Below are 14,952 nucleotides of genomic sequence, written 5' to 3'. Positions count from 1 at the left end.
AAGAAAATAGACACAGTGTACTGGAGGAGTCATCACATGGATCTAATGTACCTAGTATTCACTTTCAGACAATCAGAGAAGAAAGGAGAGAGAGTGTGAGGGATAGATAAAGGGAGAATGAGAGTGGTAAAGAGGGTTCACACAAACCCACATCCTTAGGGCCACGGAGATAGTCCTGAAGAATATACAAACCTCTACTGCTCCTACAGTACACTGGGATGATAGTGTGTTTCGCTCCAATTCACATCTATCACATTTCAGCAAACACATTTAAAATTCTGAAAATCTAACCGTAGCTGGTTTTAGTCTTCTCTATTGGGAGAAGAAACAGATAGTGATCTAATGTTCTTGTAAACTGTATTTATCCTTCTTTTATGAGAACTCAACGCCAGCTTCTGTTTTCTGTTTCTGTATTGAAGTACGTCATCTGTCAATCAGAAGTCAGCCTTGAATATTGACAGACTTGATGATCATCTCTCAACAACAAGATCTCATAGCTTCCATTCGAAATTTGACATATTATGGATGAACGTTTATTTTCAATGCATTACAAGGTTAAAACAGAAGGTTAACAGTTTAGGCATTAATTCCGAGTGGTTAAACTAAGGGCTATGGTTTGGGGATGGCTCCGCAAACCAATCGGCACTGTTTCCATCAAGTATCCTCGAGTATTCTCAAGTATTCTCACAACTTGCTAGAGCATTGTGAACTGCCGTATAGCAGTGCACTTCGGCTCTGAGCATCATGAGTTTGAGCCCAGTGTTGGGCAATCGTTTTTCTTTTTTTGTGAACCACGAGGAAGGCATATATCGACATCAGGACCTTTTCAAATGTCGAAATCGAAGTCTATTTCTAGTAATCAGGCTGCATCTCTCGGTGATAGCACCTTTACAGTGCAGCACACACACACACACACACACAGTTACCTATGACACAGAAGGGTTTCCTGGCAAAGCGGAGGCGTCCCTGCCAGCCCCTGTAGCGACAGCAGCAGCCTGCGCTCCATATCCTGATGATGTACTCCAGCCCAAACACCACGATCATCACAAACTCCTACAGGACACGCACGAACACACGCACACACACAGTCACAGCCCATTATTGAGAGTCAAGAGGCGAGGGGCGAAAAGTTTGCTATGCTGTAAATACCAGACATTTGAATAGAAAAGCCAGCAATTAATAATGATATCCAATAATCAATATACAGATGTTGGATCTTCATTTGACCCTCTATTTGTCGCGGAATAATCCTGCAGCAGGAGGATTTGGATGAATATTGAATATTTAGAATCGCCGCCAGGGGGCAGTTAGAAGCGGTGTTAGCAGGCTATACAGTAACTTAGACTGCAGGTCCACTGGGCGTCAATTCAAATAACCAATGTAGGCTACGGGCAGGCTACACCTCATCTTGTGTGAATTCTTATGTAGATTATAATAATATTTGTAAGGGGTAGACATATTATTTAAATTTTTATTTTAGATTAACAGTTTTATTATACAGTACCAGTCAAAAGTCTGGACACACCTACTCATTCAAGGGTTTCTCTTTATTTTTACTATTTTCTACATTGTAGAATAATAGTGAAGACAACAAACTATAAAATTACTCATATGGATTCATGTAGTAACCAAAAAAAGTGTTTAACAAATCTAAATATATTTTATATTTGAGATCCTTCAAAGTAGCCACCTTTTGCCTTGATGACAGCTTTGCACACTCTTGGCATTCTCTCAACCAGCTTCACCTTGAATGCTTTTCCAACAGTCTTGATGGAGTTCCCACATATGCTGAGCACTTGTTGGCTGCTTTTCCTTCACTCTGTGGTCCAACTCATCCCAAACCATCTCAATTGTGTTGAGGTTGGGTGATTGTGGAGGCAAGGTCATCTGATGCAGCACTCCATTACTCTCCTTCTTGGTTAAATATCCCTTCAACAGCCTGAAGGTGTGTTGGGTCATTGTACTGTTGAAAAACAAATTATAGTATCACTGCAGAATGCTGTGGTAGCCATGTTGGTTAAGTGTGCCTTGAATTCTAAATAAATCACAGTGTCACCAGCAAAGCACCCCCACAACATCACATGTCCTCCTCTATGCTTCACGGTGGGAACCACACACGTGGAGATCATCTGTTCACCTACTCTTTGTCTCACAAAGACATGGCAGTTTTGGACTCAAATTTGGACTCATCAGACCATATGAAAGATTTCCACCAGTCTCATGTCCATTGCTCGTGTTTATTGGTCCAAGCAAGTCTCTTCTTCTTATTGGTGGTTTCTTTGCAGCAATTCGACGATGAAGGCCTGATTCACGCAGTCTCCTCTGAACAGTTGATGTTGAGATGTGTCTGTTACTTGAACTATGTGAAGCATTTATTTTTTGTTATTTATTATTTGGGCTGCAATTTCTGAGGCTGGTAACTCTAATGAACGTATCCTCTGCAGCAGAGGTAACTCTCGGTCTTCCTTTCCTGTGGCGGTCCACATGAGAGCCAGTTTCATCATAGCGCTTTATGGTTTTTGCGACTGCACTTGAAGAAACTTTCAGTTATTGAAATGTTCCCTATTGACTGACCTTCATGTATTAAAGTAATGATGGACTGTCATTTCTCTTTGCTTATTTGAGCTGTCCTTGCCATAATATGGACTTTTACCACATAGGGCTATCTTCTGCATACCAACCCTACCTTGTCACAACATAACTGATTGGCTCAAACGCATTAAGAAGGAAATACATTTCCACAAATTAACTTTTAACAAGGCACACCTGTTAATCGAAATGCATTCCAGGTGACTACCGCATGAAGCTGGTTGAGAGAATACCAAGAGTGTGCAAAGCTGTCATCAAGGCAAAGGGTGGCTACTTTGAAGAATCTCAAATATAAGATATATTTTGATTTGTTCAACACTTTCTTGGTTACTATCTTTACTGTCAAAACAGTGCACAGTAAGTGTATATTTTGCATTTGTGAAAATATTTTGATGTGATTTGAAAGTAAAGGTCTTCATGTTTCTAGAACCATATAGCAATTGAGAATCGATTCATGTTTAGATGGAGTAGTTGTCTGTTTTGGCAGCCAGAGCCAGTTGACTTCTGAAAATAACCCACTCATAGGCTTGGTCGTGCCATGACATTGTTATGAACTTTCTATCGCCGCCCTCTCAAGCCCAGTCATTCTGGATGGAGGCTAACTACTGTTTAGTCTAACTTACACTATAGTTTCTGGAAATACAATGACATTGATAAAGTAGTCAAATATTTAGTAGGAAACAGCTTTGCCAGCATTATCATGTCGTCAAATTTACTTTAGACGGATGACAATGTTGTTATTAGCTAGCAAAGTTCTTAAAAAAACACATTTGTTTAAAACTTCTTATGGCTGCAATCCTGTTAACGGGATGATATGACAACAGCCAGTGAAAGTGCAGGGCGCCAAATTCAAACAACAGAAATCTCATAATTAAAATTCCTCAAACATACATGTATCTTATACCATTTTAAAGGTAATCTTGTTGTTAATCCCAAAATTTCAAATAGGCTTTACAGCGAAAGCACCACAAACGATTATGTTAGGTCACCGCAAAATCACAGAAAAACACAGCTATTTTTCCAGCCAAAGACAGGAGTCACAAAAAGCAGAAATAGAGATAAAATGAATCACTAACCTTTGATGATCTTCATCAGATGACACTCATAGGACTTCATGTTACACAATACATATATGTTTTATATGTTTTGTTCATATTTATATCCAAAAGCCTCAGTTTACATTGGCGCCATGTTCAGAAATATATCCAGAGAAATTGCAGAGAGCCACGTCAAATAACATAAATACATGTACATAAAGATACATGTTTTACATAGAATTAAAGATACACTTGTTATTAATGCAACCGCTGTGTCAGATTTCAAAAATCTTTACAGCAAAAGCACAATATTCAATCATCTGAGAACAGCGTTCAGCCACAAAAGAAGCCATACAGTTACCCGCCAAATTGTGCAGTCAACAAAACTCGTAAAAAGCATTATAAATCTTCACTTACCTTTGCTGATCTTCGTCGGGAATGCACTCCCAGGACTCCCACTTCCACAAGAAATGTTCGTTTTGTTCGGTAATGTCCATCATTTATGTCCAAGTAGCTACTTTTGTTAGCGCGTTTAGTACACATATCCAAACGCTTGTGCAGGTCCAGGCGAACGTTGGACGAAAACTTCAAAAAATTATATTACAGGTCGAATAAACTTGTCAAACTAAGTATAGAATCAATCTTTAGGATGTTTTTATCATAAATATTCAATAACGTTCCAACCGGAGAATTCCTTTGTGTCTATAGAAGTAATGGAACGCAAGTCGATATCATGTGGAATGCGCATGACCAGGACCTGGCTCTCTGCCAGACCACTGACTCACACAGCTCCCATCCGGCTCAACATCACAGTAGAAGCTTCATTCAATGTTCTACAGACTGTTGACATCTAGTGGAAGCCGTAGGAAGTGCAAACAGATCCATATCCTACAGTGTTTTCAATAGGCGATGAGTTGAAAATCGACCAACCTCAGATTTCTCACTTCCTGGTTGGATTTCTTCTCAGGTTTTTGCCTGCCATATGAGTTCTGTTATACTCACAGACATAATTCAAACAGTTTTAGAAACTTCAGAGTGTTTTCTATCCAATACTACTAATAATATGCATATATTAGCAACTATGACTGAGGAGGAGGCCATTTACTCTGGGCACCTCTGTGCACCTTTCATCCAAGCTACTCAATACTGACCCTGCAGCCATAAGAAGTTAAGCAAGTCAGCCATATCAGCTATGTTTTTTTAAAGGCAGTAAATGAGGCTGAATAAACTGTTTTGCTGCCAGACAAGGCTCCGCTGATAGCCAGCAGTGGTAAGGTGTTGGGACTCTGCTGTTGGGACAGCTTTATGTAGGCCCTAACAGCTTGTGGGCACCGTTTGGCACCGTTATATAGTGCAATTAATGTATTGTTTAGATGGTGTTGTGTTGTGTAGTGGCTTTGATGGAATACATCCAAGGACCTTATTCATGGCTTACATGTTTCGTAACAATATTGTTTTTAACGTTAATTTGGACTGATGGCCGACTGAGTATTCTACCCAATGCATCGTCAATGAGTGCTGATGAAGATTTCATCAAAAGTGCATTACAGTGGCTTGGAAATACATTGACATTCAAAAGGAGGCAAATAATGAGTAGGAAAATCTTTCGTCATCATTTTGAAGTCACCAGGTTGACTTTAAATGCACTATAACGTTATAACTACAGTATAACGTTATCTAGCTAGCTAAGATTAAGGGGAGGCTTAAGGGGATGTATTCTACTATTCTACTGACAATTGAGATGTACAAAAAATGGCATAAGGGAACGACAAGTAGATAAGAGGCAATAAGAGACAATCAGGATAAGAGGCAATCCGTAATTTCGATTAAGACATTAATGATCGAGCTAGGGCGGATGTAGTCAATATAACTATTTGTTCAGCACTTTTGAAATGTACAGTGACAGAATTCAGAGCATGGGCTGTTCTTACACTGTTCTCCCTGTACACCAAGTCAGAACCGTAGGATAAATAATGGGGCCACATAAGCAGACAATGAAAGCTCTTACAATATTCGATGATTACATTTCTCTAAAACAGGTCAAATGCTACATGTGCACCACCAAGTCAGAACAGTTGGCGAAATTAAGAGGGGAAAATAGACCCAATTATTAGGGTGAGGCGCATGGGCTACTAACAGCTTACTACACAACATACACTTAGTATTACTTTCTTAGCTACAGTATGCATATCTCCCTGGCATATTACATAATTTATGCAGCAGCATACAAACATTTTTGGACTGACCTTGTTGTGCTGTACCCTCTTGAACAGGATGGTGGCATGGTGGTCCTTTGTGGGCAAAGTTTGAAATCAACAGTCTGGCATTCTCTGGATTTATGGTGCTTTCAAGACAACTGGGAACTCTGAAAAAAACTAAGTTAAATCATGATGACATCATTATGACTTACAATTCTGAGTTGGATGACCGTTCAAAGCGTATTTTCCCAGTCGGAGCTCGTTTTCTCCTGAGTTCCCAGTTGTCTTGAACTCACTGAAGTCAGATTTCCCAGTTCCGAGTTAACAGTTGTTTTGAGCGGGGCAGAAATCATGCTGGATTGACAGCATGGCCAAAGTTTAATGTTTTCATTTTAAGTTTGGAATAGAGACCCTTAAACCCAGACTTTGGACCATACAGCCACTCCACTGAGTAGCAGGCTAGTGATTGCTTTGCAATGCTTGCAGTTAGCCACTGATTCCTTACAAACCACTCATTGTTGAATTTGCAATTTCCAACTTGTTGTGTAATGTTTATGTCCAATGGCCGATGAGCACTGATACATTTTATCTATAATTTATCTTCATTATTTATCTTCATATGACAAAGATTAAAAAGGATTTGCCAGTAGATTATCGACTTGATTCATGATGATGACTGCTAGGTAAGATTTTGAAATCAAAGCTACTGTAGATATAATGTGATTTGACATCATTTTATCTGTGGCCATTGACCTCGAGCCTTCTTGGATGGGTACTTCTAATGTAACTCTATGGCAGCATCCAAGGGGCTTGAATTTCCGAGCTCCACCCTTAGATTTGGCAGTGACGTTGTGTCCCCATAAGTGACAGAAAATCGTATTTTCTGCTGGCTGCCCCACCACCACAGAAAGCATTGAGCTAGGCTGAAACACCTGCATTTTGGAGCTGCCTTACTCAAGAAATAAAAAAAGAGACCATGTTTGTATGTGGTTTTATTAACTCAATGATTTTATATATTTTTTTACATTGTTTGCAAACTGATATGTGACACATATTAATGCCAAAATAACATGCAAAACAGGCAACCCCAATTTTTATATCTAGTTATTATTGATTTTTTTATTGATGAATAAACAAGTTGTGGGTGTGTCGTGGGTTGGCCCCTCACTGGCCAATCAGAATGTGCTCCATGGCTAAACACATGGTTGCTTCAAGTTATGTATTTATGGTATTTTATGTATTGCCTTGGAATCAACTCCAATTCCGGTTTACAGAAACAAAATGTAAACCTATCCTATCTTTGCTAAATGTGTTAACTTGAACCTGTTTGCAGTCCACATTGTTCTAAGTAATTTCATGGCTTCAATATTGAAATATATACATAGCATTTGCACTGATATAGGGGTTAGGCCTACTGTAAATTGCCTTATGCGAGAGCATGGACAAGATTAAATTCATTATTGATACGGCCTAAAAGAGAGAAAATAATTCTAATCAAATTCTAAACAAAAAGAAACAACAACTTTTTTTAAATAGGCTATGTCTAAATACACTTACAGGCACCGTAATTGCTTCCCGTGGGCATATAATATTAAAAAACAGACTATGGAGGGTTTTACGCACATCCAAACTTTTCACAGTAGCTGGACAAAGATCCAATATAAAGAGCGTGCTGTTGAACCATCCTTCATTATAGTAGGCCTAGAGTAAGGGTAGTATACGGGGGGCTTGTTTAAAATAAATTAAATAAAAAAATAAAGTCCAAATAGGTGAGGTTCACCAGTATTTACCAAGGTTCTCATCTCTTGTTTCATAATGGACATGGACACATGTAGCCTACAGTGGTTCCTCTTTTAAAAGTTGCGTCATACATCCTGTGGCATTCTGTGGCACGTCATTTATTTGTCAGACATTTTTTTCCTGTTACTGCAAGTTATTGCTAGTTTGACCACCAGAGGGCATCTTTGAGAAGCACTTGATAGTACTCCGTATTGGCATTACCAGAGAATTTAATGCCTTTTTTTATAACATAGTATATGGGATTGATTAAGAAATTTGGCTTAATTAATTTGAATTATATTACGGTGTTTCTATTCAGAGAAAAAAGAAAAAAGAAACCCTCAGGGTTTCGTTAGGATGGAATGGAAAATATGTACAAAGTGACGGTCGGGAGTAGGCTACAGGATTGGAGGATTCTAAATTGTTTGCCTTCATTAGACACCTTTGTTCCAATATTTCTGTAAATCAGTGATATTTATTCCCATAGTAATTCGTTATGGATCCATAACTAAATCAACATCTGCATTTTGAAAGAGTATTTTTTATCATTATTTTATTAACGAAACGTGTTTATTTGTTTATTAGGCTACTGTGCAGTCTACAATACATACTGTAGTAAACATGGGAAAGTGCCTAATTCCTTACATAAGGGAGCAGGCCATGTCTGTACTACAAAATGCAGGGCCCATGGTTCTAATTCCCATTGGGGAGGAAGGAGTAGGCTGTCCTTGTAAATAAGAATTTGTTTTTAACTGATTCCATATGTGTTATTTCATAGTTGTGATGTCTTCACTATTATTCTATAATGTAGAAAATAGTAAAAATATAGAAAAATCCTGGAATGAGTAGTTGCATCCAAACTTTTGACTGGTACTTGCTGTAACGGAAAATATGGAGCTGTACAACGTGATGGTCGGCAGTACAGTACTGGGCTATTTAGCTAAAGAATCCTCGCAGGGCACGAGGAAGGAGTAGGCTGTCCTTGAAAAATAAGAATTTGTTTTTAACTGACTTGCCTAATTATATAAAGGTTACACTAAGAGCATAACATTTCTGCACCCTAATTTTCTAATTCTTGTCTAACCAATACCCAAATTGAGATTAAGTGAAAATAAAAATCTCATTGATTTATCAAGACCAGTCCCCATGCTTTCCTCAGAGCAGCGCGAAACGGTGCTAAAATAGTTGTAGGCTTTTGCTTCTAACTTTAATATGCTCTTTAAATAAATAAGATCTACACAATTTTTAACAGGACATTACTGAACACCAGTGAGACTCATTTCGCCTACAGTATTTCTAAAAATATTTTTTTCAATGACGTGATTCTCCGCCAACAATTACATTTATAGGATTGGAGGACTCTAAATGGATATCTAAGTGGCATTTTCCATTAGGATCTGTGAGAATATCTGAATTACAAAGCAGTCTTTATTTAAATCATGTTTCTAGTCTATTGCATAGTTACAATGTATAATCATTGATGTCCCAGGAGCAGGAGTGGTAAACACTGTTGAAGTGTATAATTGTAATACATACATGCAGACACAGCATTATTCACAGAATGGAGTTTGATACACCTGGTATTGGATATGACAGAAAAAAAACTTGCTAAATAGCAATTTTCGTAAATTAACTTTATGACAAAAAATACACACAATCATTTGTCTCTACATTAACTAACATATTCCTCTCAATTGTAAATGTTTTGCTTGACTCGTTATGACGGTATAACTACTTACATTTTGTCAGCCATCTTTGCTGAAGAAAGTCACCAGGGAGCAGTGGCTCGCGTCAAATTCGTCATTGGAACCACTCGATATGATTGGTCATATAAAAACCTTGGGACCCAAATGCATAATGAGTTCTCTAACTCCCCCTTGTGGTGGTCTGGAGCAATGAAGCCGTGACGGTGGGTACCTCTAAGTCCTGTAGTGTAAGCACGCAACTTTTAAAGGAGGAACCACTGTACATCACGGATGTGGTTTTACACACGATGAAAGCATAGCTAAAATAATGTACGCCTGCCTATAATACATAGATAAAAAGGGAACATCAGCTCACGGTTTTGCTCCTTTCCAACTGGATATTTTAATAAAGATTTGGAAAATAAAATTGTTTTCCAAGCAGTCTCACGAGCCAAACACTTTATCGACGATCTTGACGAGCTACTTGATTACAAAAAGAAAACAGACTTCATTGAGAGGAGGGTAGGCTATACTTGGTTTTTACATCTTGTTCCATGCGCATATGAGCAGTGTGCATCACGGCTGGATAGGCTGCGTTTCCGCTGTCAAAATGAATGCCATAACCAACTGCGTTACCGCTAAAACCAGCTTTTGGTTGGTCTTCAATGTCCCTACCAGCGCTGCCTGAACTTAGCACTTTGGATTTTTAACCTCTACAGGATCGGTGTCCCCCCCACCCCCCACAGGAAGGTTGAGCTAACGTAGGCTAATGTGATTAGCCTGAGGTGTTAAGTAACAAGAAAATGTCCCAGGACATAGACATATCTGATATGGGCAGAAAGCTACACTTTTTGTTAATCTAACTGCACTGTCCAATTTACAGTAGCTATTACAGTGATATAATACCATGCTATTGTTTGAGGAGAGTGTACAGTTACAGTATGAACTTGAACATGTATTAATAAACCACTTAGGCACATCTTGATACAACATTTTTAACAGAAATGCAATGGTTCATCGAATCAGTCTAATACTTTGCAAAAACACTGATGCCAAAATTGAAATTGCGCCTATCCTGGAATATTACATTTTGGCCTTTCTCTTGCATTTCAACGATGATGGGGAAAATAATGAGAGAATTATCCCTTTGTATTATCTTTTACCAGATCTAATGTGTTATATTCTCCTACATTAATTTCACATTTCCACAAACTTAAAAGTGTTTCCTTTAAAATGGTATCAAGAATATGCATATCCTTGCTTCAGGTGCTGAGCTACAGGCAGTTAGATTTGGGTATGTCTGTCACATCTGCTCCTGCAATGCCCTCTACTGCTCATCCTGTGTCTCCCTGACCTGCCTCCACTCCCCCAGTACTTTCTCCCTTGCCCTCTCTCTGTGTGTGTGTGATTGTGTGGGCAGAGACAGGTGTGCTGGGGTCAGAGCAGATCCCCACCAGCTGCAACCTGTTCCATAATCAAGACCTCTACAAATACTCAGCCCTGCCACTTCCACGCTGCCAGATTGTAATCTCTGTCAGTCTACATTTCTAGCTGTTTGTTACTATTCAGATCCTGTTGTGCCTGTTTTCCTTGCCTGACGCTGTTTTCCTCTCCTCTACAGTTCTGCCAGCTCTGACTCTGGTACCTGTCTCCAGTCCCACGTCTTCTCATCCTGCTACTCTGCCCTGGATTCCCCACTCTACTACTCCCCTGGATTCCCCTCTGGCCTGCTAACCCTGTCTCAACCCCTCTCGCGCCAGCCTCAGCCTCCACTCCTAGTTTCCAGCAACCTGCACGAGCTTCTCCCGACCTGCACTCCATGTCCCCCCTGTGTCAATAAATACCTTAGTTACTTCATCCCAGTCTCCTCGTCTGAGTCTGCTCGGGTTCCCGTTCCACTCCGCAAAACAATGTCATTTTAGGCGAAAAGTTTTAAAAAAGGGTGCGATCCTTAAGAGGTTTTAAGGGCACGCCTCAAATATTTTCCACCCCTCCCATCTAATCGCAAGCGTGCTGATGTTGGACAGGTCAAATGCATAACCTGGTGTTAGGGCTGGAAAATGTCAGTGTTACAGTTTTTTTCCATGACAAAATTGCAAACTAACGTGCGTTTGACACTAGCACCACCTTAATGCCAGCCACAAATTGAGCCCTAAAGGCGATGCATCTATTTGTTAAGCATTTTGTACCATGGCAAATCTACTGTGGCAATTTACCCAACACTTTGTATGAATGGAAACTAATGTTGGTGTAGCCTACTGTTATTTTATTTGTTTCCTATTTATGTTATCCAAAAGTGTCTGGTATAGTAATTTCTTATCAAGATCGGGGTTAAAATGTCCGTGTGTGACCAACCGCCTTGATTCGGTCGTATGTATTAAAATGTGAAATTGTGTTTTTTACATTGGATAAAAGTAGAGACTCAGAGCTACAAAATGGTATATAATACACTGTATTTGAGGAACTATGGGAAAGTAATTCTGCTTTGAACTTGTAACCCCACTTTGAGAAAATGGCCATAGAATATTTTTGGTACAATTACTGGAGAGCTCTTTTGTCTACACCCATTCAGCATTGTTCACACCCTCCAAAGCCTTAGCCCCACCCATCTCTTTAAGGATTCACATATGAGGTCATGTAGTGTGGTAAAGATTAAGACTAAAAGTAGTATCTTTACAATAAGGAAAAATTCCAGGTAAACAAAGTGTCCAGAAAAATATTTTCTAAATATTAGATGACATTTACCCAGACACACTTGTCTAAATTGATGGGTCATGTAAAATAAATTATATAACCCCCAGCCACATCTTGCTAAGTGGATAGGTCTCTACAGAAGGTGTAAACAGTACAGCTAAATGGTTTCTTGCATAGTAGCAATATCAAAAATAATGCCAATATAAAGAAAAAAGTAACAAGTATCAATGCCAGTAGAGAAAGAACAAAATAATATACAGTATGTACAACAACAATATCAGTGAGACTTGTGATTAGGTAGTTATATGCATACAATCAGGGGTAAAGTGGCTGAGCAACGTATGGCATGTGTGTTAGGAGATAGTCATGTGAATGTCCATAGAGGCACTGCAGATAGTGCTGATGACTGGGAACCTGCCCCCAGTGATGATCTGGTCCGTCCGAACCAAGCACGAACAAGGGAATACATATTCAGAGAGCCTGTTTCTGTCCTGCCATTGACTTTGGTGCAGCTAGCTAAACAATTAACCATAATACAAATCCTTAGAGTACTAGCAATGCAAACTGATTGTCATAGCTAGTTAAAGTTAACCAAATAGGTTCAATGCTAACATTAGGCTATAAGTAGCAATGAAAATGGATTTCTGAGAAAATATTACTACACAGATCATACACTTAATGTTAACTAGCGAGCCAGCCACCTAACGCCAGCTAGCTAGGTAACAGTAAGCTTTAAATTGCAATGGAAAAAAAATCTGACAAAATTAGAAACGTATAATATCTGAAACTGTAGCTAGACTCTTACCTGTATACCTGGATGAATGCTTCACGGCAGACTGCAACCCCTTTCATTAAATAAGACGTCCTGTGTCGTTTCCATTTTGTTTGTACAGCTTGCTTGGCCCGCTGTGTCAAGTCACTCTGATTTACACTGACCGTGAGCAATGCCATAAGAATCATCAAATCTTTCTCCCTTTCTGTCACGGATGCTATGGCTGCTCTTAGTTTGAAGATGTAATCCGGAGACAGGTGTTTCATACAAAAGCCTTCTGTGTTCTCTTTTCATCTCCTTATCATACTCTGCTTCTACCATACAGTCTACTGATTTCAAAACTCGGTGAACTTCTTCCGTGACAATAACACTGTTGATCGCCGTTTCTTCCCCATCACTGTCATGAGAAGACACTACAATGTCTTTTTCATTTAAAACGTTTTTTTTTACCTAAATCAGGGATTTCCTCATTGTCTGGTTCATTTTCAGAGTCAGAGAGAGTCAGCATGGTACAATCGTCCTCCTGAAAGTAGTTCATCACAACTTTTTCCCACTGACCTTTGTCGATAGCGCTTGATAAATTCAGGGCAGCAATATTATTGGGAGCATTAGCAACACATTTGCAGTTCTCCTTGGCTAACGAAAAAACAACAGTAGAAAGGATTATCTACACATAACGAGCAGCTCATTTTATAGACGGAAGATGCTACAGTGGTTCTTCCTGTAAAAGTTGCATCATACTGCAGCACACCTTGCGGGCTACCGCAGAATTCTATGGCACGTTATTTAATTGTCAGACATTGTTGCCATTAATGCTAGTTCGTGCTAGTTTGACCCCCAGAGGGCATCTTTGAGAAGCATTTGACTTTTTGTAATATTGGCTGTACTAGAGAATTTTTTAAAAAAATTGTAAGAACATAGTATATTGGAATGATTTTAAATTTAGCTTAATTAATTTGATTAATATTATGGTGTTTCTATTCCAAGAAAAATGAAAAACGAAACCTCTCAGGGTTTCCGTTAGGAAAATATGGCGCTGTACAATGTGACAGTTTCCACATCCTAATTGTAGGCTAACCAATAGCCAAACGGAGATTCAGTGAAAATAAAAATCTCATTGATTTATCAAGACCAGTCCCCATGCTTGTCTCAGAGCAGTGCTGTCTTGACCTCTGAATGCTGTCTTTTCCCCCTTCCACTTGCCTCTTCCATTACTTTTTCCAGTAAGCAACAATTTGTTTACCTTCATTAGCCTACTTTGTTTCAATATTTCTGTCATTCAGTGATCTTTATTCCCATAGTAATTCGTTATGGATCCATATTGAAAATTACATGTGCAAGAGACGGTGGTAATATTTTTCCTTTTAGAGACTATACTTGGTGTCCAGGTCAGGATAACCAAAACATGTACTTATTAAAAGACTATCAGAAAGAATGTTGGTACTTATTTATTTTGATCCAAAGCCATGAATTAGTGAGTCACTCAGCTTTATGTAGGTGCCGAGGCTATATGACTGCGCCATCAACTTGATTATTTAGCAGACATCACTTATTCAGTCAACACATACACTACTGTTCAAAAGTTTGAGGTTACTTAGATTGAAAGAAAAGCAAATTTTTTGTCCATTAAAATAACATAAAATTGATCAGCAATACAGTGTAGACATTGTTAATGTTGTAAATGACTATTGTAGCTGGAAACGGCAGATTTTTAATGGAATATCTACATAGGCATACCATTCAAAAAAATTGTCCGTTTCCAGCTACAATAGTCATTTACAACATTAACAATGTCTACACTGTAGTTTGAATCAATTTTATGTTATTTTAATGTAGAAAAAATTTGATTTTCTTCTTTTCTTTTCTGACTCAAAACTTTTGAATGGTAGTGTATATCTTAAGAATATCATGGAATTTTATTGAAAATGTTTCTTTCTCTTAGAATAATAGTGTAACAACAGTTTCAGTAAGTAATACTGATGAGTAAAACAAAAAAAGATGTGTATTTTTTGGGTGTGCGCATGCAGGACAGAAGAATAGCAATTCTTACACTATTGTTCTAAATTCAATCACCTCTTTCATCCTCATCATTCAGTTAATTGAAATTCAATTTTGAAGTTGTACACAATTATCAGTTTCAATTTGGTCTATGTCGCCCATTCATTGTCGTAAAGCATAATCAGTGCTTTACCTCCCCC

General features: G+C 38.7%; 1 protein-coding gene across 1 annotated transcript in view; it reads right to left on the bottom strand.

Annotated features, from left to right (window-relative positions):
• Positions 1-14,952, bottom strand: part of LOC120045880 (potassium voltage-gated channel subfamily KQT member 5-like) — a 176,154-nt gene that overhangs the window by 50,790 nt on the left and 110,412 nt on the right. The window contains exon 3 of the mRNA XM_038990810.1: positions 927-1,053. Coding sequence (XP_038846738.1) covers positions 927-1,053 — 127 coding nt within the window. The remainder of the gene's footprint in view (positions 1-926; positions 1,054-14,952) is intronic.

The sequence above is a fragment of the Salvelinus namaycush genome, chromosome 4 (genome assembly GCF_016432855.1).
Source record: "Salvelinus namaycush isolate Seneca chromosome 4, SaNama_1.0, whole genome shotgun sequence".
NCBI classification, from domain to species: Eukaryota; Metazoa; Chordata; class Actinopteri; order Salmoniformes; family Salmonidae; genus Salvelinus; species Salvelinus namaycush.
This window is presented reverse-complemented; position numbering and strand designations above follow the sequence as displayed.